The sequence below is a fragment of the Elephas maximus genome, chromosome 3, assembly GCF_024166365.1.
Source record: "Elephas maximus indicus isolate mEleMax1 chromosome 3, mEleMax1 primary haplotype, whole genome shotgun sequence".
Lineage (NCBI taxonomy): Eukaryota > Metazoa > Chordata > Mammalia > Proboscidea > Elephantidae > Elephas > Elephas maximus.
In genome coordinates this window covers 40,850,784-40,876,825 of record NC_064821.1, presented here as the reverse complement: position 1 = coordinate 40,876,825, position 26,042 = coordinate 40,850,784, and the positions used below count along the sequence as shown (strand labels likewise).

The 26,042-nt window shown below is 54.6% G+C and overlaps 1 protein-coding gene across 2 annotated transcripts in view; it reads right to left on the bottom strand.

Moving 5' to 3' along the window:
- Positions 1-385: 385 nt before the first annotated feature.
- The window catches only part of SKI (SKI proto-oncogene), an 87,705-nt gene continuing 62,048 nt past the window's right edge, over positions 386-26,042 (bottom strand). Inside the window, exons 2-7 of one of the 2 annotated variants that reach the window (XM_049877653.1) lie at positions 8,308-8,433; positions 8,086-8,201; positions 6,914-7,182; positions 6,224-6,531; positions 4,363-4,593; positions 386-4,020 (exon numbers count right to left, since the gene is read on the bottom strand). In XM_049877653.1, coding sequence (XP_049733610.1) covers positions 3,832-4,020; positions 4,363-4,593; positions 6,224-6,531; positions 6,914-7,182; positions 8,086-8,201; positions 8,308-8,433 — 1,239 coding nt within the window. In that variant the 3' untranslated portion in view covers positions 386-3,831. The remainder of the gene's footprint in view (positions 4,021-4,362; positions 4,594-6,223; positions 6,532-6,913; positions 7,183-8,085; positions 8,202-8,307; positions 8,434-26,042) is intronic. The other variant, XM_049877654.1, reaches the window with a different exon arrangement.

Sequence of the window (26,042 nt, the reverse complement as noted above, 5' to 3'; positions counted from 1 at the left end):
CCTCCCAGCACTGGGGTTCCCACTGACCCTCGGGCAGGAGAGCAGACCACAAAAAGTGCTGCACACACCTCCTGCAGCTTCTTGTGAACCAGGGGCTGATAGGGCCCCCCAGTCAGGGACTGCCTGTCAGGTGGCCTGCAGGAGACCATCCGGAGACCAAAAACCAACAGTGTGGCCAGCCAACAGAATCCTTTAGCTCCCCTCCCTGTGCTCAGTGCTCGGGGACCCCGACACGACCGTAAGAGGAGGGGGACAAGAGCCCGCCACTCAGCTGTCCACAGGAGGGGGCTTGGGGGCATGAGCGGGCCGCCTGACGCTCTCAAGTCCTTTACTGCAGTCTGTGCCAAAGGGCGGCGGGAGGCAGGACCGAAGGACTAACAAGTACACAGGAGTAGTTAAATATGCCAAGCGGTTTCTTTTTTTCTTTTTAAATCAGGCATTTATAAACAAGAAAGCATACATTAATTACATAAAAATAGTTCTCGAATAGTAGAGTAAGTCGTAATATTGTCATTAGCAGCAGCATGGGGGACACGGGGTGGGACGCAGGGTACTCCTGGCGGTTAGGAAGGTCGAGGTGGTCTTTTTCTGTAATCGACTTAAAGCAAGAACAAACTGCCTCCCTCAACCCTGTGGACTGTAAGGGTGGGGGCAGGGGGACCGAACCTCACTCAGAAAACACGCACGGCTGAGGCGCAGGGGGCTGCAGTGGAGGGTGTATTGCACACACCCCCTTCAGCTCGGCTCCTCGTGAGCCGGGTGGGGACGGGGCACCAGTCAGTGGAGGACTGGCAAGGGGCTTCTTCTTCCCTCTAGCAGACAAGCATTTTTTTTGTTTGTTTTTTGTTTCTTTCCTTAGTTAAAAACAACTCAGAAAACAAGACGACTACCAGATAAGAAAAAGTTTCTGTAAAAGGAGCCACCATATACACGTATGATACAACGGTGTAAAAGGAAAAAAGGTATTTACACGTTAATTGTCTTTACACTGGCTAGTTCTGTAGGAAAAGCAGGGTATTACGTGGACGAGTTAGCTGCTCCGTAGATATGTTATTGCTGTTGGTTTTTCCCTTTGTTAAAACTCTTCTTTCAGTATAGAAATAACAGGTAATGAGGCTGAATACACAAGTATTTAGATAATGGGTTTTACATACTGGGAGGGAGAGTCAACAGCCCACAAGATAGATGCCTCTTCTCCCTTCTTCTGAAAAGACACTAAAGGCAGCTGTGCTAACGGGAGCCCTGGGGCACCCGGGGGTGTCCTAAACCAGCGCAGCCCCTGTAGCCGAGCCACAGCCAGCACCCTGCTAGGCCCTGAGTTGGCGGGACGCCCCGGCGTCCCCCCAGCCTCCCCTGGGAGAGGGTCCCACCTAGAGGTGGCCAGGGCGGCAGGAAACAAAAAGTGGTGGTACAGGTAGGCCTGTGGCCTGGTGCCATGTCCTGTGCCTGCCACCCCAGTACTGGGCGGGCTAGGCTCCCCGTCTGCACGTCCCTGGGATGGGGACCCATGGGAAGAGATAAGGGAGGAGCTGTGGGGAGGGAAGGGGGGTCCCGGACAGCAGCGCAGTGGACTGCTAGGCCTGGCCGGGGCTATGCCCGCCAGGCCCTTTGGGACACGCTGGTGGTTCCGGTTCACGCTTTCTGAAGTCCAGGACCTTGCTGGGCTAGTGGAACAGGGGCTCAGTGGCCAAGACATGCAGGTGGCCAGAGGGGACAGGCAAGGGGAGGAAGAGGCTTCACCCTGCGTAGCAGACACACATACAACTCTGGAAAGTTTACTCTCTCCTGGGCTGACAGACTCAGAGCAAGGCGGCGGCAGGCCCAATGGAGGGGACCCTGTGTGGGGTCCCCGGATCTCACCACGGTTTTCACTCGGCAACACGGCCCAGCCACACAGAAGCACGCTGACACGCGTAAAGCTTTGCTCCAACTAAATCATTTAGTTTCCCTTGAAGAAATGACGGAAAAAAACACAAATCTGGAAAAAGAGGGTGGAGAACAGCGTCTGCGTGTTGCGTAACAAAACCGACCCTTTACATGACACAGTAATAATGCCCATCGATGGATATACGTGTGGCAGAGGTTTAAAATTCCATGCATACAGATTTAATAACTGCAAAAGAAAAACAAGAGTAAAAAAGAAAAAGTTTCCAAACAAACGCTGCATATATGTGATGTCCCTTTTGCATTGCACTTTAGAAGGGGGCGGGCCAGGCCCGAGCCCCCGCAGTAAACCAAGGGCCAAGACCCTGCAGACGATCCTGTCACCTAAACGCTGGGGGTTTGGCAGTCTCTGCTCCTGGCTTCTTGCTGCCAGCTGTGGCGGCGACTCCTCGTGGCTGTCTGGTAGCCACGCACGCGGCCTCCACCCGCTGTCACACTCGCACCTGCCGCCCTGTGAGAACGGACTCGAGCAGAGAATTCCTGTAAGATCTCTTCTGTAAATAAATACCAGGATTTCAGGATGGGAAGCCGCCTCTTGTCTACGGGGAACTCACTTTTCAAGCTTGGGTGTCAGAAACCTCATACAATTTGCATAAACAGTTGAGAGTAAACGAGAGTATTTGGAATAAATGCAAGTAACTGATTTTGAGGGTGTGGCAGATTCGATCGATACCGAGGGTGGGTATTTTGGGGGTAAAAAGACACGAGTCAGGGTTCGCTGTACAAGATGCTGGAAGGCACAGACCACCCCCCGAAGTTCAGTTTTTGCATTTTCGTTTTCTTGTGATTCCCTTGTTCAACCAAGCACCAGAGGGGATTTCTAAGCACTGCAGCACTCAGGGTTGGAACTGCTCTATAAATTGGCTTGCAATGTTTTCAAAGGAAAAACCTCAGTGGACGGGGAAGTAAAAAGAGAAGGGAAGATTCTTGACAAAGTGCAGTTCTAAGTATGTTTAAATGAACAGACGGACGGACAAAAAGAAATGAAGTGACGCTGCATTTGTTCCGATGTGTGGCCGCGATCCCACCTCAGAGGAGCCATGTCTGCTGAACTGAGGGGGCACTGTGGTCACGATGGCAGGCATGGGCGGGTGGCACTGTCACCCCAGCATGCCGGATGCGAGGCCGATGCTGCTTTGTGGGGGGCGTGGGTGTGCGGGGGACTCGACGCCCTCCATGGGCTCTGCCCCTCGGTGCGCGTTCCGGACACGCGTGCGGATGGCCACGGTGACGGTGCGGGACCAGGGCAGACGTTAGTAAGGCGGGCAGTGTTTTGCAGCTCATCTCTCTCGCACGGCGCTCTCCTCAGGCTTCCTGATGCTGCAGGAAAACCGGGTCCTTGTCACTTAAAAAATAGACTCTGAAGAAAATCCCTGCGGTGTCCTCCTTGCTGGCCGTGGGGGCGGGATGAGCTGCGATGGCTTCCCAGGGCCGGGCGGGCTGTGTGGCTCCGCCCCAGGCTTCCTTAGCGGGTCTTCAGGTGGGGCGTCGAGTGTTGGTGGGGCTTTCAAAAGTCAGTCATTAAAAAACGTGTTGATTTCTCTGAATATCAAGTCTATTGGTTTTAAATAGCTTATAACAAAAGTGTAAATGTTAAAATGTCCTAGCAAGCAGAGGGCTGCCTGGAGCCGCCGCCGCGGTGCCCGGTGTCGCCAGCGGGGCCAGAGGCCAGCTTGCTCCCTTGAATTGGCCAGTAGAAAATTCTGCAGTGGATTCCAAAAGTATGTGGTTAGAAACACTCGCTTGGTTATAGGCACAGTAAGACGTTGTGCTGTGTGAGCCGAGGGGGTGTGGACGCAGGCCTGTGGTGCCTCCTCGGCCACGGCGCTGAGCACCCGCCTGTCCCGACACGTGCCATCCTGCACGCGCAGCGTGGCAGAGGGGTCCCTACGGCTCCAGCTCAGCCGTGCTCTCACTTCCCGCTGCCTCACCACGTGGCCGGGGCCACAGCTGCTCCTGCAGCTCCTTCACCACCTTTTCCAGGTGCTCACGGGCCTCGCGTTCCCGTAGCAGGTCGGCGCGAAGCTGCTCCCGGTCCGCCTCCGCGTGCTGCAGCTTCACCTGCAGGTCTTCAATCTGTGGGGAGATGCTGCGTCAGCACAGAGCAGCACCCTGCTGCCCCCCACTCCAGGAGCCACCCCCACCCTGCCCTCTGCACCCCAGGGTCAGGCACACCTCTGACAAGGAGATGAGTCAACAACCAGGGTCTGGGAGCCCTCGAGGGGAAGCCCCATGGTGGCAGGGCCCAGGCCTGTTTTGTCATTGCAAGACCAATTTGGTTTGCTGGATGGGGCAGCCTCTGGGCACTCCGGGGGCACCGTTCCCATGCCTGGGAGGAAAGGCCTCAAGTGCACTGTGGCTCACTGTGACTCCGTGTGACCAGGCACCCCAGCTCACTCCATCTCCTCCCTTTCGTACCTGCGCTGAGTACTTGGCACGTAGGCGGCCAGCCTCACAGCCTTTGTCACACACCCGGACCTGCCGTGCCTGCTCCAGCTCACGCTTGAGACGCACACGCGACTCATTGGCCTCCTTCATTTTCTTCTCGTTCTCAGCCCGCAGCCGCTCGATCTCCTTCCGTAGGTTGCGCTTCGCTTCTGTGGCCTCCCGTAGCTTCTCCTTCTTGGCCACACGCAGGAACTCCAGCTCCTGGGGCAGAATGCAGGCTGGTCAGGGTGCTGGGGACCACACCACCTCCCTGACCCTGCTACTCATCTGCAGCCGCCACACCCCCTGCCCAGCAGCCCCTCTGGTGGTTTTCATCTCCCTGGCCCTCCAAAGACATCCCACACAATGGGGTCGTCTGCTCCAATAGTTCTTTCTCAGGTCCAGTGGTGCCACCGAGCCCCCTCGGCACCCTGCTGGGCAGAGGCAGAGTAATGCCCCCCGCCGAGGCCAGAGTGGGCAGCCAATCACGCTCACTGGCTTCTGTCAACACAGGGCTCGGCCATGGGGCACCGAGGGCCAGCTGTCGGTGCAGCCAGATGGGGATGCTGCCTCCCTGAGCCCTGCCCCACATCCCCCTGGAAACCACCCCACCAAGCAGACTCTGAGCGTGAGGCTGAAACATACCCAGACAGCTATGTTCATGCCCTAAAGTCCAGGGGATAGCAGGGCCGCGCGAGGCTGCGCAGGGCAAGAGGCTGCTGCTTGCGAAGCTGTCCCTGAGCTGCCAGTCCTGCCCTGATGCCACAGTGCCCGATGAGGTGTTCCCTCAGCCCCCTGAGGCTGCCCGTGCTCTCCCCTGCACTCTGGGGTCTGCAGACACCACCCAGGGCTTGCTGTGAGCCCACCCACCAGGCCCCACTACCTTGCTTGTGTCAGAAAAGAAACAGGACAGATGCAAAGGGCCAGAGCGGGAGCTGATACTGCAGCTCAGGACGGTGCTGGGGAGTGGGGGAAGCAGTGTGCTCCAACACCCTCTTCAACAGACAGCAGCCACTCTGCCTGGAACCATCCAGAACCCACCGTGTGGGAAACAGCAAGGCAACGGAGTGGCCAAGAAACTGGAAACGTGGGGTGCATATGGGAGGAGTGGGGAGCATGGACTGAGGGGAGCACCGATGTGGGGTGAGGGCATGTGCGTGTGTGCAACTATGCGGAGGGTTGAATTCATGTGTGTGTGGGGCGTGCGCATGGAGGTGCTTGCATGAAGGTGGGCGCAGGCCATGTGCAGAGGTGCACGCAGGGCATGTGCAGGGCATGTTCGTGGAGGTGGATGTGGGCCAAATGTGTGGAGGTGTATTTGGGCTGTTATTTGTGAAGGTGGGTGCAGGGCACGTGTGTGGAGGTGCATGTGGAGTTGTGTGCAGGGTGTGTGTGGAGGTGAGTGTGGAGTTGTGCATGCGGAGCTGAGCACAAGTGTGCCCGTAGCCCTCTCTGCCCTCAGTGGGCTGCACGGAGACCGCCGGGACCTGCCCACGTGCTCCCCACTCAGGGTGCTGTGGCAGACCCCCTCTAGAACACAGAGCTCCAGGTCCACGTCAACTAAAACGCCTTTTGCAGACAACAGGCCCTGCTGGTGGGGCATGTGTGTACCCACTTCTGGCACACAGAGTGTGAAATTGTCTTGGGTGCAGCTGCTCCTAACTCCCTCCACTAAAAATAGCCCAGCTCACTATGCAGAGCAGCAGGCCGCGTCATCATGCAGCACTGAGCAGGGCACGTGACTCATCAAGGGGCCAGCACTGGGGCCTCCCTGAGAGGCCATCGGACATCAGAGGGGCCCCCACACCAGGGCCGTGGCCCCTGGGGGTTTGGACAGATGAGGAGGCCGTACCTGGTGAAGGCTGCGCTTGGCCTGCAGGGCGGCGCTCAACTTCTCCTCCTGCCGCACACGCATCCTCACCACCTCGTGCAGGAACTTCTCTTTGGCTTCCTTGGTGTCCAGGCCGCTCTCCAGCGCCTGCCGCAGGTGCTCCAGCTCCGCCTCTAGCCCGCCACCCGGGGCCTCGGCAGCGTGGGCCACAGCGTCCAGAGCGGCGGCGCTGGCAGTGGGCGGGGCATGAACGCTGGGGGAGCTCAGGTCCTTGGCGGAGCTGGACGAGGTAAAGGACGGGGACGAGAGCGAAGACAGGGAGGAGGTGACTGCAGAAAGAAACAATAAACCCAACACTTAGAGCGTACTCCAAAGCACGGTACATCATCCGAAATCACAACACGCTCCTGAGTCAGGGCTGGGGCTGTGTCGCAGCCACACATGAAATCGTGTGGCGCTCTGTGCCAAAGGGGGTACACACGATGGTGGGGGGCACATGCCCCACACCCTAACTGCCTGGGCAGAGCCCGTGCTGACAACCCCAGAGCCATGCCCACAGTGAGGGGCCCCATGCAACACCACACCCACCTGAGGGGCCCCAAATGCTCCCACGCCCAGCCAAGGGGCCCCACGCCCTACCGCATTCCCACCTGAGGGGCCCCAGGCCTGCCCCACACCCAAGTTTGGTGTAAAAGAGAAAACTCCACTCACACTTACATTCCTCTCTGCATTCAACTTCGACCTCGGCCTCAGAGTCCTTGTCCTCCTCTGGGGCAGCAAGAGGCACCAAGGTCTCGGGGACCACGGGGTTCTCCTCAGCCAGCTTCCGCTTCCGTGGCTGGATGGACACGGAGAGGGGCTCGGCAGCCCGGGAGACGACAGTGGCACATGGCGGGCTAGTCACAACCTTCTGCTGGGCTGGCGGAGCGAGGGCCACATTGGGGGCCACGGCTGTCTCGAAGCTCTTGTAGGAGTAGAAGCTGAAGAGATCGGCAGGTATTGGGGCACTGTGTTTCCCCACCGCCGGACCCTCCCAGCACACATGCGTCCAGCCCTGGGCCCTACAGCACCTGCTCTGCAGCCCCAGGTCACCAGAGTGGGCAGCATCTGGGCCTCAGGGCCACCCACCCATTGCAAGCCCGTCGCAGACATGCTCGCCTTGGACATCTGAATGTCAGACTTCCAAGGACCAAGACCCACAGGCTCCCAGCGCAGCGGGGATACCAGTGGTGGCTGCCAGGTCCAAGGCTGGCCTGCACCAAGTAGAGGCACGGCCCCTCCCACAGCCCTGCAGGAAGGCCCAGGGAAGGGTTCCCCAGGTGTCAAAGGACCCACACTTTGGGGGCATCTGGGCACCTAGCCCACAGATACCTGTGTGTGCATGGGTGCTCAAAAGCAGCCTCTGTGAGGCCTAAAAAGTAGAGCCGGCTGAAATCAGGCTGCCAGGACAAGCCCTCCTCACAGAGCAGCTGCATTGCCACCGTCACTACAGGGACTCAGCAGAGAGAGGGCTGCAGAAGACGTCTCAACAGACGATGAGGGGAGCCCAGTCACAGTGGCTGCTGATGTCAGGGAACACACCTCCGTGTACCTCGGGGGGGGCGGGGGCTGGGCAAGGACTCCAGGTCGGAAATCCTCTGTAAGCATGTGTGATTTTGCACGAGCACTTTCTGAAGAGTGCTCCGGTTTGGAGTGAAAGTATGCAAGGGGCACCAGGTAGGTGCAGATGAGCCCCCTTACAACCCCGCTTATTTAGAAAACATGATTCAGTCATCAAATCTAAGACAGCCATGTTTCTCTGCTCAGTAAAGAAAACATCTCACTTGGCACATCACTGTTGAGGGTGGGGCGTCACAGCCGGATGCGGAGTCGGTGGCACTCACCTGTCTCGAATCAGTGCCGGGAGGTGAGGGGGGAGCTCCTTGTCGCTGGTGGATACGGCAGGGGACCAGGGTCGGAAGGCAGAGAGGCGTTGGCGTGGATGCACACAGCCCAGGCTCTGCAGAAGGAGTGTTGTGTGAGGAGCGGGGCCGCGGGCAGAGTGGGAGCTCCCACTCAAGGACCCCCTGACCCAGGGAGTATGTGGGGAGGTCCCACAATAGCACCTTATTGGAGGAACCAGCCAGGGTCCGAAGCCAGCTGGATTGTTTGTCCTTCTCTGCGGCAGCGGGGGACTGGGAGGAGGTGTCATCTGCCTTGGGTCTTATGGAGGCCGGGGGTTCAGAGGACACCTGTGGGCAACAGAGAAAACCACGCTGACACCTCTGGGACCAAGGGGCAGGGTCCCCACCAGCCCCATGGCTGTGCCTTGCTGTTGGGCTGCACCACCTCTGGCCACTGAGGGTCCAGGAGTGACCCCAAGAGCCTGGCCTGGGGGGCACCAAGGGGGTGAGCCGAGACTAAGGGCCAGGAGGCTGTGCACAGCACACATGAAGGTAAGCACGACACTGCCATCTCCCCAGGAGGAGCCGCCAATCACCAACAGAGCAGGCTCTGTGGCACTGCTGTCACGACCAGGGCTGATGACCTCACCCTCGCAGCTGCAATGGGTTCTGGGTAGAGTGCCAACCCCATGTGGGTTCTGCCAGCGGCTGTGCCCAACCCGTGAGCCAGGCTCCCACACCAGAGGGACCCTGGCTGTGAAGGGCAGCGTGCCTGCAGCCTGAGCAGATGCTCAGCGGGGTCTCAGGGAATAGCTCCCTGTAACCCCAAAGGCTCAGAACTGCAGGAAGTCTGTAAAACACACTCACAGGGGGCAGTCTTTGGAAGGGGGGCGGATCCCCTTCTGGCAGCTGGCAGCCTCGGGGGAGCTCAGAGCTCCCAGACAGGGCACCCGGGCTGAAGTGTGGGGCATGTGTCCTGTTAGCCCAAGGATGTGCCCTGCCGCCCTGGCACGGGGTGGAGGGTGATAGAGGATACCGGGGTGCCCCAGGGCAGCAGGCACAGCCATGCTGGGGTCTGGGCCACCGCAACACAAAACAAGCCATTTGGAGACCATGAAAAGGTGCCTTTTACAGGACGACCCAGTCACTGCCCCAAGCTGACCTTGGGGGCTCTGCCACCTGAGCCCTGGTCAGCACAGGAGGGAGGGCAGTGTGGATGGACCCTTTCGCCTACACCCACTCGAGGCAGCTCTTCTCATCTCGGGGACACAGAACTTGACCTGGTCGGGGCTCAGGCAGGATCCTGCCCCCTGGGGGGTCATCTCTGAACAAGGCCTCGGGTAGGGGCCGAGGGGCAAGGCCCAGCACCCCATGAAGCCAGACAGGGCAGGGCTGGCATGAGGGGCAGAAGTCATGTCCTCAGAACGCCACTCCAGGAGCCGCTTGTCTCTGGCCAGAGTTGGGGGTGGGGGCCGTGAGGCCTTTGTCCTGAAGAGGCAGTGGCCGCTCCCAACAAGGGAAGCATGACCGGGAACCCTGCGCTGGGAGTCAAGGTCCACATGCCTAGCGTCCTCCTGCCCTGGGAAAAGTATCTGAGGCACCTGAAGACTCAGCCACAGAGACTTCCTCAAAGGCCTGGAGTGATCAATCACCCAGAAAGAAAGACGACTGAAACACCCTCTGTGCACCAGTCTCCCAAGGGCTCTCACAGTGGCCCAGGCAGGAGCCCCTCCCTGTACTGTTTGGGCGCGACAGCCCCGGCGAGTTCAGAGCCGGTGACACTGCGCAGGGTGGGGCTTCCTGTCTGAGCAAACACTGAACTAGGGCATGAAGACGAGGCTGAGTTCCTGCCCAGGGAAAAGCCACAGCCCGGCGCCGTCTGACACGGCTAGGAAACCTCAGAGCGCGGCTTCCTGGGTGGGGAGTGTCAGACTAACAGGGCCCAGCACACCTGTGGCTGGGGCGCAGGGCAGGCGCAGGTCCCTTAGGCAGGCGAGGCAAGTCTGGGGATGGGGTAGGCCTGAGCTCTGAGTCACATGGCAAGGCATCTCTTGTTCGGGGAATACCCCCACCCCCGGGAGGCAAGGCACTGGGCACTGCAGACTTGTCCCTTGTCAACTCTGGAGAAAGGTGGTCCCGGAGGCTCCCAATACCCAGAGCACACATACCTAGTGTTTTCTATTACATTATTCATAACATTACAAAGAACGGGAATTTCAGAACACTTTGTGCTCACGTGGAATCTGGACACAGACCAAGAGACAGTCACGTGAACAGAACAAGGGGATACTGTACGGTTTAAAATTAGAAAAGGTGTGCCTGCAACAGGGTTGTAGTCTTCCACCTTACTCATTCAATCTGTATGCTGAATAATCCGAAAAGCCAGACAATATGATGAAGAATGTAGCATCAAGATTGGAAGAAGACTCATTAACAACCTGCAGATGACACACCTTGCTTGCTGAAAATGAAGACAAGAAGCACTTACTGATGAAGGTTAAGGACTACAGCCTTCAGTATGAATTACACATGAACGTGAAGAAAACGAAAATCCTTATAACTGGGCTGATGAACATCATCATGATACATGCAGAAAACATTGAAGTTGTCAACAATTTCATTCTGCCTGGATCAACAATCAATGCCTATGGAAGCCACAGTCAAGAAATCAAAGATGTATGGCATGGAGCCACCTGCCTGGCTTCAAGTGCACCCCTCCCCATCACAGTAAATGGGATGGGGCCTGCCGAGGCCACTTCTGCCCCCCGGCCATGACACCAGCAGGTGTCACATCCCCTTTGGTAGCACTGGCTGCTGACCCCCAGAACATGTCCCACAGCCCATGGCCCACATCCCACGGACCATGTCTCACAGTATACAGCCCAGATCCCACAGCCCATGGACCATGTCCCACAGCCCACGACCACGTCCCACAACACATGGCCCACATCCCACAGCCTATGTCCCACAGCACGTGGCCACGTCCCACAGCCCACAATCCATGTCCCACAACAAACAGCCCATACCCCACGGCCCACAGTCCACAGCTCACATCCCACAGAACATGGCCCACCGCCCACGAACCCACAGTAGGCCGAAGATGTGAAAGCCACTCTGGGAGACATGGGCACTGGCTGTTGCTAGTTGAAAGGTGGAGGAGCTGGAGAGGCGAGCCCTGGGCGACTCCCCATACGACGTCCTCAACCAGAGGCAGTGCAGTGAGGTGGAGGTAAGCAACCAGAGCCCCCCACTGCTGTCACCCAGCATACCCAGTGCCACAGCCCGGGCAAGATGCTCAGAGCACACCTGGCCAGCACCTTCTCGGAAACGCTGTGATGTCCCTGTCCAAAGAGGTTACTGGGAATATCATCAGCACCCCTACATGGCAGCTGCGTTTTTGGAAACAAACAAAGGCCAAGGGGGCACCAGTCCCACCAGGTCAACATGAAGCGCCCCATTCCAACTTTACGGGCATACCATCGAGAGAGTGAGACCACCCACAGGCTTGGAAAAAACATCTTCAATCACATGTCTGGTAAGGGGCTGTGTCTAGAGTATATAAAGATCTCTTACAATCAACAAGAGGACAACCTGACTTAAAAATGGGTGAAGGGAAGGAGGGAGCGGGCTGACTCATTGGGGGAGAGTAAGTGGGAGTATGGAGTAAGATGTATATAAGCTTACATGTGACAGATTGACTTGATTTGTAAACGTTCACTTAAAGCTCAATAAAAATTATAAAAAAAATGGGTGAAGGTCAATGAAATACTATGCATCGATAAAGAGCAATGATGAATCTGTGAAACATTTCATAACATGAAGGAATCTGGAAGGCAGTATGCTAAGTGAAATTAGTCAGTTCCAAAAGGACAAATATTATATAAGACCACTATTTATTATAATAACTGAAGAAATAGTTTAAACAGGGAAGAAAATATTCTCTGATGGTTATGAGAGGGGGAGGGAAGGAGGGAGGGAGAAGGGTTTTCACTGGTTAGATAGTGGATAGGAATTATTTTGGGTGAAGGGAAGGAGAACACACAATACAGGGGAGGTCAGCACAGCTGGACTAAACCAAAAGCAAAGAAGTTTCCTGAATAAACTGAACGCTTCGAAGGCCAGTGTAGCTGGGGTGGGGGTTTGGGAACTATGGTTTTAGGGGACATCTAAGTCAATTGGCATAATAAAATCTATTAAAAAAACATTCTGCATCCCACTTTGGAGAGTGGCTTCTGGGGGTCTCAAGCGTTAGCAAGCGCCCATCGAAGATGCATCAATGGGTCTCAACCCACCTGGAACAAAGGAGAATGAAGAACACCAAAGACACAAGGTAATTATGAGCCCAAGAGACAGAAAGGACCACATAAACCAGAGACTGCATCGGCCTGAGACCAGAAGAGCTAGATGGTGCCCAGCTACAACCGATGAGGGCCCTGACAGGGAGCACAATGGAAAGCCCGAGGGAGCACAAGAGCAGTGGGATGCAGACCCTAAATTCTCATAAAGAGACCAGACTTAATGGTCTGACTGAGACTAGAAGGACCCCAGAGGTTATGGTCCCCAGGCCTTCTGTTAGCCCAAGACAGGAACCATTACCAAAGCCAACCCTTCAGACAGGGATTGGACTAGACTATGGGATAGAAAATGATACCGGTGAAGAGTGAGCTTCTTGGATCAAGTAGACACATGAGACTGTGTGGGCAGCTCCTGTCTGAAGGGGAGATGAGAGGGCAGAGGGGGTCAGAAGCTGGCTGAATGGACAAGAAAAGAGAGAGTGGAGGGAAGGAGTGTGTTGTCTCATTAAGGGGAGAGCAATGAGGAGTATATAGCAAGGTGTGTATAAATTTTTTTTATGAGAGACGGACTTGATTTGTAAACTTTCATTTAAAGCACAATAAAAATTAAAAAGAAAAAAAATGGGTGAAGGACTTGAACAGACGTTTTCCCAAAGAAGATACACAAATGGCCAGCAAACACGTGAAAAGATGTTCACCATCATTAGTCATCAGGGAAATGCAAATCAAAACCACAACAAGATACCACTTCATGCCCCCTACAACAGTTATGATCAAAAACATGAATGTTAACAAGCATTGGCGAGAAGGTAGAGAAACTGGAGCCTTTATGCATTGCTGAGAGGAATATAAAGTGGTAGGGTAGCTGTAGGCGACAGTTTAGTGGTTCCTCAAAAAGTTAAACAAAGAATTACCCTATGACCCAGCAATTCCATTCCTAGGTATGAACCTGGAAGAACTCAAGACAGGTGTTGAAACAAAAACTTGTACATGTATGTTCATGATTCACAACAGCCAAAAGGTGAAAACTGCCCAAATGTCCATGCATTAACATGTAGTCCATCCACACAATAGAACGTTACTCAGTCATAAAGAGAAAGGAAGCTCTGACACATGTCACAACATGGGTGAGCCTTGAAAACATTACGCTGAGACACAAAAGACTACATATTGTACGACTCCATTGACACGAAATGTCCAGAACAGGTGAATCCTTAGAGACAGAAAGCAGATCAGTGGTTACCAGGTGCTGGGGGAGGGGGAATGGGAGTTATTGCTTAGTGTGTGCAGGGTTTCTGCTTGGCGGAATGAAAACGTTCTGGAACTAAGGAGTGGAGATGGTTGTACAACCTGGTGAAGTACTAAAACCACTGAGCTGTTCACTTTAAAACAGTGAATTTCACTGCATGTGTATTACATCTCAATAAAGCTGTTATTAAAAAGTGTATTACTACATCAGCAGTGAGCAAGTGGATAAGGAAATTATGGAAATATTACCATTTACAACAGCATCTAAGAGAATAAAGTAACTAGAAATAAATTTAACCAGGAAGGTGAAAGACTTGTACACAGAAAACTATATTACTAAAATAAAAAGAGAAGACCTAAATAACCGGAAGGACATTCTGTGTTCAAAGACTGGAAAGCTTACTATAGTTAAGATTGCAAAGCAATTTATAAATTCAGTGCAATCCCAATCAAAATTCCAACAGCCATCTTTGCAGAAACGGAAAAGCCAATCTTCAAATTCATGTGGAAGGGCAAGGGACAGTGAATAGCTAAATCAATCTTAAAGAAGAAGAATAAAGGAGGAGGACTCTGCCTCCTGATTTCAAAACATATTACAAAGCTACAGTAATTAAAACAGCCTGGCACAGTATAGTAACAGATATTTGGACCAAAGAAATAGAATTGTGAGTCCAGAAATAAATCCATACACTGATTTTCAACAAGGGTGCTAAGTCCATTCAATGGGCAAAGTAAGAGTCTTTTCAATAAAAGGTGCTAAGAGAACTGAATTTCCACATGTAGAAGAATTAACCAGGATCTATGCCTCACACCATATACAAAAAAAATTAAAAATGTTTATCAAGAACCTAAATGTGAAAACTAAAACCATAAAATTCTTAGAAGAAAATGTAGGGGCAAGGCTGTGGGACCTAGTTTTTAACGACAGGTTATCAGATATGATAATAAAAGATAAGCAGCAAAAGACAAAAAAGATAGATGGGACCCCACAATAAATACTTTTGTTTATCAAAAAACTTTATCAAAAAAGTAGAAAGACAACCTACTAATTCAGAGAAAATTTTGGGCGATCATATACCCAATATGGGTCTAATATCCAAAATAAATAATAAAAAAAAAACTTTCCATAACTTAATACCAAAAAGACAAACAATCCAATCAAAAAAATAAGCAAAGGACTTGAACACACACAGTTCACCAAAGAAGATATTCAAATGGCTAACAAGCACATGAAGAGATGCTCAACGTTATTAGCCATTAACCAAAAGCCCAAATCCACTGCTGTGGTGTCAATTCCGACCCATAATGACCGTACAGGACAGAGCAGAACTGCCCCCATAGGGCTTCCAAGGCTGTGAATCTATGGTAGCAGGCTGCCACATCTTTCTTCCATGGAGCGGCTGGTGGGTTCAAACCAGTAACCTCTCAGTTACCAGCTGAGCATTTAACCATTGGGTCACCAAGGCTCCTCTCATTAGCCATTAAAACACACACACCCGTTGCCACTGAGTCGATTCCGACTCATAGCGACCCTATAGGACAGAGTAGAACTGCCCCCCAGAGCTTCCAAAGAGCGCCTGGTGGATCTGAACTGCCAACCTTTTGGTTAGCAGCTGTAGCACTTAACCACTGTGCTACCAAGATTTCTCATTAACCATCAGAGAGATGCAAATCAAAATCCACAATGAGATACCACCTCACCCCTATTAGAATAGCAACGATTGGGGAAAAAAAAAAAAAGGAAAACAACAAGTTGATGAGGTTGCGGAGAAACTGGAACCCTCATTCACCACTTGTGGGAATGTAAAATGGTACAGCCACTGTAGAAAACAGTTTGGAGGTTCCTCACAAAGAACTACCATATGATTCAGCAATCCCAATCCTAGCAACACAAGGAGCACAAACAGAAACCTGTCCACCAATGTTCACTGCAGCACTTTTCACAATAGCCCAAAGGTGGAAACAACCAAACCGTCCATCAACAGATGATGGACAAACACAACGTGGCGCATCCACACAATGGCATACACTCAGCCGTACAGAGAAACGCAGTCCTGGTGCACGCCACAACACGGATGAACCCTGAGAGCATCGTGCAGTCAGTCAGCTGCAAAAGGACAAAGACTGTATGACCTTCCTTACATGAGATAAGCAAATAGATAAAAATGAAAAATTAGTGGTTACCAGGGGTGGGAAGGATGGGGAAACAGGGAGTTTTTGCTTAGGAGGCAGTGACTTTACGTTCATGGTGGTGGAAGGATTTGGAAAAAGAATGGCTGCACAACTCGAAGAATGTAACCAACGTCACTGAACTGTACGTGTAGAGACTGTTGAGATGGCATGTGTTTTGTCATGTGTATTTTTACCACAGTAAAAGGATGAATCTTTGGTTAGATTCATGGTCGCCCAGACTCACGGCAAGGCGCAGTGTAGACACCTGGGGAGAAGCCGACACAGAAGCCAGTGCAGGGCCCGGCAACAAAACAAAACAAAACCCATTACCATTGAGTCGATTCTGACTCACAGCAACCCTACAGGACAGAGCTGAACTGCCCCACAGGGTTTCCAAGGAGCACCTGGCAGATTCAAACTACCGCCCTTTTGGTTAGCATTTACGCCACCAGGGTTTCCCGAGCTCCGGTCAAATCTGACCAAAACACGCTGTCTAGCACAGGGCGTAGCAGGCTCCGGGTCAGCCCAGGAACAACCCCCAGTCTCAGAGGGGCTCCACAGGTAGCAGTGGCCTCTCCTCCCCAGAAGTAGGATGTGAATGGAAAAGCAGTGAGGCCTCCACTGAGCGTCAGGCACACTGGGTGGGATAGCTCCCAGCCCAGCCCACAGAGGGCCAGCTCCAACTATGCCCACCATTAGCACCAGGTGACTGGCAGGCCAGCGGCCTATGCCACCTTGGAGCTCAGAGGCTCTAGGAGAGTGGATGAGTGCTGTCATGAAACAGCTGGTGTGGGGCGAGAAACTGCACCAGAGACTGCTCTGAGCCAGCGGGGAATGCTCTGTGCCGGCGGGGGTTGGGGGGTTCCTCCTCAGTGGACCTGCAGGCCAAGTGCCAGCTGATCAGGACGCAACCATGTGGCCTTAGCCAAGGTCACAGGAATGAAGGGCAGGGCTGCACCCAGACACAAGGACTCAACAGACAAGTCCTCCGAACAAGCTCAGGGCAGGGGGTCTTCGTCTTGTGCCAAGTGGGGTCCAGGGAACGGCTGGGCACAGGCCCCCTCCAGGAGCCCTGCGGCTGCTCTGATGGGGATAACCTGGCAGACACAGCAGGGCCCTCATGGCATGTTGCCATCGTGAGCCTGATCACTTGATCGTGCTCGCTGACTGGCAGCAATCCCCAGGCTGGAACAAATCGCACTGGCACCTGCTGGCCGGGCCTGAGAGTGCACTGAAGCCACACCGGGAGGCTCCCCCACAGCTCACAGACTCAGGCCACAGTGGTCACAGGGTGCTGGGCTGTGATTTGTCAATGAGGAATCGCCAAACCACAGAGATAAAAACTTTTCATAGGAACATCAATCATTCAAGAAACATCCAAACTCAAAACTCTTCCGCTCCAGATTAAGCCTGGCTGCGATGGTTCAGGGCCGGGCCGGGCAGGACAGGCGCCTGACGTCCGGGAAGGAGGAAGCTTGTCTGCTGAGAGCTTCCCGCTGGGGAGAGCTTCCCAGCACCACGCTGTCCATGGAGGTCACTGGAGGCTTCCCTGCTTCAGGACCGTGTGTGGGACAAAGCAACGTCCTCTCAGCAAGAGGCGAAGCTCACAAGAAAATACGAAACACCTTGGGCCAAACACGGAAAGGGAACCAAAGGGACTAAAGACCAGGGTAGCCTGCCAACGCGGGTGCCCCGGGGGTCCGCTGTGCAGGGGGAGGACAGGCTGGAGCTGGAGCAGAGACCACTGAGGCCCCCACCTGGGGTTGCTCACAGGGTTCAGGGGCCACCACACACAAAGAGAGAGCCACCACGAAAAAGAGAGCAAAGTGGAGCATCCAGCTTCGTTCAACAGTAACCAATGAAAACCACGACATGCATCTGTTCAAAATGAGTGAACACACAAAGAAGGGAGACAAGAATAACATAACCACCAGGCAGCTCTGAAAAACACCCTCCAGAACACGAACAGTTCTCAAAGAAGTTATCCAAACTCAGTGCTGGGGATTGTTGTCGTCATGGGGTCAGCTCGGGCTCATGGCAACCCTGCGCACAACACACTGAAACACTGCCCGGTCCATACAAAGGACAGTGAGATGAACGTATGGGCGTGACCAGAAGAAGAGAAGGTCCAAGCGCCCCAGAAGGAGAGACAGTGGGCAGGAGGTGAAAGGGGCCACGAAGCAAGTCCGCAGCTAGGAGAAGCAGATGGCTCATCTGTGACGGCGCATCCGTGACAGGTCTCTTATTCAAGTTCGGTCTAGAACAGTGGGTCCCAGACAGCGGTGTGACCTTCTGGATGGAGGTCTGACAGTTCACGGCTGCCTGCTCTGTCCTCGTCCTCTCAGACACATACAATGGGGATGAAGAGGCCACGTGAAGTGTGACAACACCACTGCATGCAAAGGCCAAAGGGGTGTGGGCTTATGACCCTGTGCGCTACAAATCTCCACTTTTATTTATTTCTAATGTGGGCATCTGAAGAGGCGGCAGGCAAGAGACAGAAGTGCTCTGGGTGCTGAGACCAGTAAGTTAAAGCATGACTGATTTGGAGCACACGCGCCACGCAGCACACGTGTGGGCATGAGGCCCCTGCCTTCTCATCACTGCCGGGCCAGTGGAAAACCATCCTCCCTTCAGGGCACCAGGCCCAAGGCTACAACTTAAATGTGCAGATTCAAGCCAGGCTCAAGTCTCCTGCCCCATCAGGACCAGCCAACTTCACATCTGACAGAGCACGAGACAGAGCACGGGGAGAGTGCTACATTCCCACTGCTGCTAGTGCAGGTGTGCCCACAAGTAAACAGGCAGACGCCCTGGGGGCCTGGAAGCCGCCTGTTGCCACTGCCCTGTGATGCACCCAAGCTGGGTGCCAACACACCGCAGGCAAGAGCCTGGGAGAACACATGGCACCTCTACTTCCTGTGAAGGAGCTGCCCTCCTGCAGACCACCCTGCGTCCCCCCCATCCCAGGCCCTGGGCAGTGGCCAGTGTGTCTCTGGAATGGACAAGGGCCCTCAGGACGTGCCAGCAACCCCCTTCACTCATCAGAGCCCTGTGTACTCGGGCAGAGGGCCCTCTGGTGTGGGGCAAACAGCGCTGGGAAAGGCTCTTCCTTCCTCCTGCCCTTGGGTGAGGGTGTCATAGACCGCACTGGAGGACAGAGATCTGGACCAAGCCAGCTGCTCACAGGGTAGCCCAAAATGGCATATGTCTCCAAAAGGGGCCCTTCCATGGGCGGCAAGCCCCTCTGCAGGAGGTCCGAGTGGGGAGAGCAGCCCTCTGGGCTCTCAAAACTGCACGGATGGCAAGGGCCCAGCTGCCCCTCCCCCCGTATCACTCGGAGGGACAGGAGTCAAGGCCTGCAAACACTGCCCTTTGCCCACCACCACCGGCGCTCCCTTGACACCAGCCCTGGGCAGTCCTCTCCATGTCCAGGTGCAGCCCCGAGCACAGACTAGGCTACGGCCCTCGACATGCATCCGGGAGCCAAGCCCCATGGCTGCGTCTCACAGCGGCGACCAGGCACACCCCCAGGCTGCAAGCAAGATGTGGCCGAGACGTGTTTCCCCGAGCAGCCCAGTCCACGCTGTCCTCCAGCTGTGACAAGAGGCCCCTGGGGCACTGGGCGTCCTGTGACAAAGCCCCACAAAAACCACCCACTGTCCCCACAGGTAAGTCCCTGGACGCCTGCCCACAGGAACCACCGTGTCAGAGTTGGCTCAGGTTTGCACCGTGGGCCATTTCTGCAGATTTTACAGTTCTAGAAACTGCCAGGCTATTTTTATACACACCATTAATATTTTACACATGATAATTCAAGTTCCATATCATGCTTAAATTAACCTATTTTCTGATGATTGTGGTGCATGAGAAGCAGATTAAATGCGCAAGACAACCCCAAACCCGAAATGAAGAGAAAGCAGATGTTAACAATTCACTTTGATTTCTTTTTTTAAAATTTAAATAGGTCACCATTTCTGTTCCTTCCACTCTGCGGACAGGAATCACTTGAATCTTTTCTAAGGAAATGGAGCTGAGTAGCCCCAGCCCCATGTCTTCCACCCGACATGAACCAGCCCCACACACGGTGACACTTTGCCTGACAAACACTGACACATCCTCTGCGTCCAGGACCCTCACTGTGCCAGCTGCTTGGTTCGTTCCTTCCCCAGGAACCCAGCCATGTGCCCTTCATGGCCACCACCAAGCACCACGGCCATAGCCACATACCACCTCCATCACCACCATGTACCACAGCCATGGTTGTCATCGCCACCATGCACTGCTGCCATCTACACACGTACAATGGCCATAGCCACACGCCATAGCCACGGCCACCATCATACAGCTCAGATATCACCACCACACCAAACACCACAGCCCCGTGGCTGCATCTCACTGTGGGGACCAGGCACACCCCTAGGTATAGGCATCTTGCTTCCCCAAGCAACCCAGTCTATGCCGCCGGCACATTTCATCCTCAGAGCAGCAGGGCTGGGTGCGACCCCATGCCCCTCTTCACCTGGTCTCCTCACCAGAGGCCCACACTGGTCCCATCCTACCCAAACACCCTGGCAACACCTCACTTTCAGATTTAGACAAAAAGTGGGAGTTCCCCATGTGCATGTGGGGTAAACGCAGCCATTCTTGCCCTCTGCGGGCAGCACTCATTGGTCACCCTCCAAGACCTCAGAGACCGAACTTAGAACAACGGGCTGTGCTGAGAGCCTGTGGGTTTGTTCTGAGGCTTATTTAACCCTCAGTGATGTGTCTGCTAGGGAGGGGCTTCCCAGAGCCTCAGAGCCACGCCCAGCGGACACTGCCTCCCGCCATGTTCACAGCATCCCATCCACTGTATGTGCGGCTGTGGTGTGTGCTGATGACAACGGAACAGGAGGAAGCGCGGGGAGGAGGGGACGGCACAGGCGGCAGCACAGGATGCTGTGGTCACTGTTCCTGGAAGGCCAGCTCACCGAGAACAGGCTTCATCAAAAGAGAACATTCTATAGGAACAGCAGGTGAGGGGGATGGTGCCGTGATGTTGCCCTCCGATACAGACAACATGGAGCCCTTGCCCCACGGCATGCCTCCTCAGGGAGAAGATCAGGGGAGCAGCAGGGGAGCCCCTTAGAGAAGAGCTGGTGGTGGGGGAAAGGGTATGGGGAGGGGAGGATAAGGGGGGCAGGGAGCACCCCTCTAGCCTTCCGGTGGCAGGTCTTCAACACCATAAGTCCCACTTCACAGACCCAAACCCCTCTATACAATGTGAACGCTAAAACAGATTCGGACCATCAGCTAGGACGGGCTCCCAGTGCTGCACCCGAGTGCCTGGGCCTGGCACTGGGTAGCCCAACCTCTGGCCGAAGTGCAGCCACATGCATGGGAGTGGGGGGTAGGAGGGCAGGAGTGTGCTCATGAGGACCTTCCAGTGGGCCAGAGCCCCAGTAACCCCCATGCCCACCAAGCCTGCCGTGTTCCCTGTACCCACGACCTGAGCCTAGCTGGACTGACTTAAGGCTCTCTCCTCCACTGTCCAGAGGAAATAGCCTTTGTTTGCTCATCATAGGTAGCTGGAAACATCAAGAACATGAAGCACTGGAAGCAGCTGTGTCGTGAGAACAGCACTGTCTTGGGACAGTGGTGGCATGCTCTTGGGCAGCACATATGCATCATATTGGGGCAGACACCCGATGAGCGGCTGGAGGCCACCTGTGCCTGCTCACCTCCAGGCTGCTGGCCACTCTAGCCGAGACCCTCGAAGCCATCCCCAGCCCCGTCTCTCTGGACATCCCATCGGCCCCACCTCTAGGACCAGCCTAGAAAGGCTGCTTCTCACCCCTTCCTACTCCACCAGGCCCTGCTTTCTCCCAACTCCCGCTCAGTGCAGGAGGCTGGGGACCCTCTGGAGACATGCCAGGCCAGCACTCCTTGGTGAAGGTGCCAGGCAGGGCCTTCCCAGGAAGGTCTGCAGTGGCCCTTAGAGTCTGGCCCTTTAGCCCCTGGTTAAATGGTTCCCCACCCACCTAGATGCATGGCTCCACCCTCCCCTCCTCAGAATCACAGGCCTCCCTCCCACCTACTCACAGCCCCCCACCCCCCCAGGGTCAAAGGAAACACCCTGATTTACAATGGCCACTGGATCCCTGTGCAGGTGCCAGGACAAATCTGTGGGCACAGAGGCCTCTGTCCTCGTGATGTGTGCACATGTGCATGTACATGTGTGCACAGGGGGAGGGGGAGACACATCAGGCAGGGATCCAGGGAGAGTTCCTCCACCCCCAGCAGCCTGCAGAGGCCTTACACAGGTGGAGTAGAAGGACCATCCTCCGCCCCAGGCCCTGGAGAAAGGCTGCGGAGGGGCAGTTGTGGGGGCAGGGATCAGGTACTCTGGAGGCTTCTCTGCCATCAAAGAACCTCAGGCTAGCACTGGCCAAGGGACTGGACCAGATCATTCTGAAGTCTCAGATGCACCCAAACCAGGGCCTTGTGCAGCAGACACAGAGCAGGCTCAGGTGTCCATGGCCTCCGGCACACACATTGCCTTCCCGTAACCCGGTGTTCTCTCTCCTCAGAGGCGCTGTCCCTCGGGCCTCAGCAGAGAGCAGAGTTCCTGGCTCTGACGCCCATGTTTAGTCCCAGAGGATAGAAGCTGCAGGTACAGGGTCCTGGGGACCCGGCTGGAGGGGTACCCACTGCTGCCGGTGCCCAAGGCCAAAGCTAGTGGCCAAGCTTCATAGGGTCCCCATGGTGGCTGTGGCAGTCCCAAGCCCAACTGGGGAATGCCTAGGCCCTACCCCACCTGGTAGAGGCTCAAGCCACCACTCCAAGCCTTGGTTTCCCTGAGGGTACTGTCCTGACAACAGGGATCACGGCCCCAAGTGTGAGCACTTCCATGAGGTCGAGCTGCGGATGCAGTGCCCGGGCATGTGCCATCTTCCTGCCACCATGCTCACAGGTGCACAACTGGGCTGGAGGGCCACAAGCTAGTGCGTGCTGAGTCCCCATGCAAAGCAAGGCCTCCTGTTTGTTCACGTTCCTCTTCCCATGTACAAAGCCCCACAGTTCAGTGCTATGTGATGAATTATGCATAGCAGCTCAATTACGGGAGTTGAGGAGAGGGCCTGGGCAGCAGCGAGCTGGTGTGTATGGGGGCGGGGGGTACTTGGGATTTTCTGGAAGCTGAGAAGGTGACAAGAGTAGCTTCCGGCAAGCAGGAGGCTCCCCAGACCAAGGGCTCCTGACGGGCCAAGGAAGCATGTAGCTGCACACCCAGTGAGGCCCACGATGGGGGTCCTTCCAAGGGGGCACCCCCGAAACTCTGTGATGGGTGGTGTGTGCAGGGCCATGCAGCCGACATACAGGCTTGTGTTGTTGTTTTGTTTATGTTGAGAGGGGAGCAAAGAAGGAAGAACTCTGATGCTAGAAACGCCCACTGCCACCTTGGAGTGCTGAGGGACCACCATACCCGAGCTGGGCAGGCCCTCGGTCAGCAACCCCAGAGAAGCTGCGGCACTGACCCCAACCTCCGCTCTGCAGAACATGCCTCTACGGAAAACACTCACATAGACACATATACAGACAGACAAAGGCTCACGAAGACACACGCACAGACACAGGCACTCACACAGACACACATGTGCAGACATGCACTCACAAGCACGTACTCACATGGACACATATGCTCACAAACACACACGTGCTCTCACAGCCACACACACGCACACACTGAAAGAAACGGACTGCTGAGAGTGTCGTCATCAGCCTTTGAAAAGAATCATTCTCCAAGAACTCCCATCAAGAATGCCGTGGCTTCTAACCGCAAAATAAAACTGAGCTGCAGAATTTAGAAGGTCCACTTTTACAGATGTGTCTGGGGGTGGAGGAAGGACAGGTGGGCCGGATGGTCCCTGACTAGTGTGTCCCATGCCCAGGGAGAGGACAGCTGTTCGTTAGCATCGTGCACAGGCATTCACTGCATGGGAGCCACAGGAGATCAGGTAGGGATGAGGGCCGACTCACCCTCTGTCCACCACAGCTCCACCCACCACAGGGGGCAAACCCTGGGGAGCTGCACCTACCTTATGGCAGAGGACAGGCGCTGCCACCCCAGGTGAGGAGCACCCCAATGACAATGCCACGTGGGCATCTAAGCAGCCCAAATTTGGAAATTTCCACCTCTCCCCAAATCGGCATTTTCCCTGTCCAGAGATGGCACTTTCCCACCCTCAGATCTCAACAGAAATATCACAGAGTGGCTGTCCGCAGGGAAAGACACTTCCGCCCATGTCCTCAGAGCAAGGAGCCCACCAGAGCTCCGGGGGTGCAGGACTGAGAGCCCAAGACAAGCCTTGGAGCGTGGACCCTGTAGAGCCAGCCCAGTGGGTGCCCTCACACCAGCACTCCCCCAAGGGGTGGTGGGGGCAAGAGGGGGAAGGTGGGAAATGGGTCTGGGTGCAGCCCACACAACCCTCCAGAGCTGGCAGCTTGAGGGGCCTGCACCAGGTGCTCAGGAGCTCAGCTGCCAGTCTGGGGAGAAACTAGACCCTCCGCCCGTTTATTTTTTAACCTAAAAACAAGGCCTCCCCGGGTGAATGACCGGCAACTGTAACATATTTGGCTGCCGCCATCAGAAACCCTGCACACTTTTACTCTGATCCCAGGTCCTGCCATGATACATTCAGGGCAGAGGATGCTCGTACAATGTGGGTGCCCACCACCCGGGCCCCCATTTGCACACAGAAGACTCTTAAACAAACACACGGTGAGGTGCATGTCGTGGCTGGGCTGGTGGTGCTGACAGCACCGCATACTTCAAAAGCCAGAAGAACACACGAATGTGTCCCAGAACCTAGCAGAGCAGGGGCTACACACCCTCTACCATGTCACTCCCTGGACAGTTGCTGCTGACTCCGAGGACAAAAGCAGAAGGAAAGGAATAGCACAGCCCTGCCGCACTGTCCCATCTGTCCTGCCTCACTCACCAGCGAGCCTAGGGCAGGGTCAGAGACCGTGCGTACCAAGAAGGGAAACAGCTGAGTCTGTTTTGTGCTGTTTCCACTGTTCTCTTAAGAACATGTGCACACACGAGCTGCAAAACACAAGTTGTGCAATCGCGGTGATTCCACGTACGAGTTAGAGACGCCCTTGTATTTGCATTTAGAAATGGCATTGCACAATGTAAAGATGAACGGTCAAATTTATGCTAGTGATTTAAGCTTCTAATTTTCCTTCATTTCGAACATTACACAACAAATAAAAAATGGCATGGCAAGTGGAGAGAGGCTGAAGAAAAGGGTTTAAGCTTTAATGCCCTTTGCCAGGACGTTTTTCCTGCTTTTTTGAGCAAAGGCCACGTCTTCATTTCACACTGGGCCTGTGAGTTGTACACCATCCCTGGACCCCACTGACTCTCATCCAGTGCATGGACCCTGTGGTGGGGATGCTGGGGGCTGTCAGGGCACACACAGGGCCTAGTTCACTTCCGGCACATGGTCCGTGGCCCAGCCCAATGAGCTGGAGGTGAGCCAGTACTGAACCCCAGTGGTGGCTCCACCCAGCGTATCACTGAGTTTAGGGAGTGGCCATAGAGACCCCCTACCACACACATAACCCCGATTAAAAGTCAGGGCAGACTACTTAACACAAGAGCAGCCAAACTTAAAGATGAGCTTAGATTATTTTTAAATGAAACAACAGGTATTCTCAACGAGTGGCCTGTGCTGTGTGGATGGGCACCTGTGAGCCTGCAGTGCCCTGGAGGGAACAGCCGCCTACTTTCCCCACACTGTGTCAGGCAAGGCACCCAAGTCACCCAGGCAGGGCACGAGGCACACAATCACTCACATGGCCCCAGGGCTGGGAAACAATCTTCTACCACGTTAAAAAATAAAAGCGTTCCCTAATTAGATAGTAGACAAGAATATTTTATAGACAAGAATATTTTAGGTGAAGGGAAGGACAACACACAATACAGGGGAAGTCAGCACGACTGGACTAAACCAAAAGCTAAGAGGTTTCCTGAATACAACCAAACACACTGAGGGACAGAGTAGAAGGGACGGGGGTCTGGGGGTCTGGGAACCATGGTTTCAGGGGACATCTAGGTCAACTGGCATAACAAAAGTGTATAAAGAAAACGTTCTGCATCCCACTTTGGTGAATGGCGTCTGGGGTCTTAAAAGTTAGCAAGCAGCCATCTAAGATACATCAATTGGTCTCAACCCCCCTGGAACAAAGGAGAAT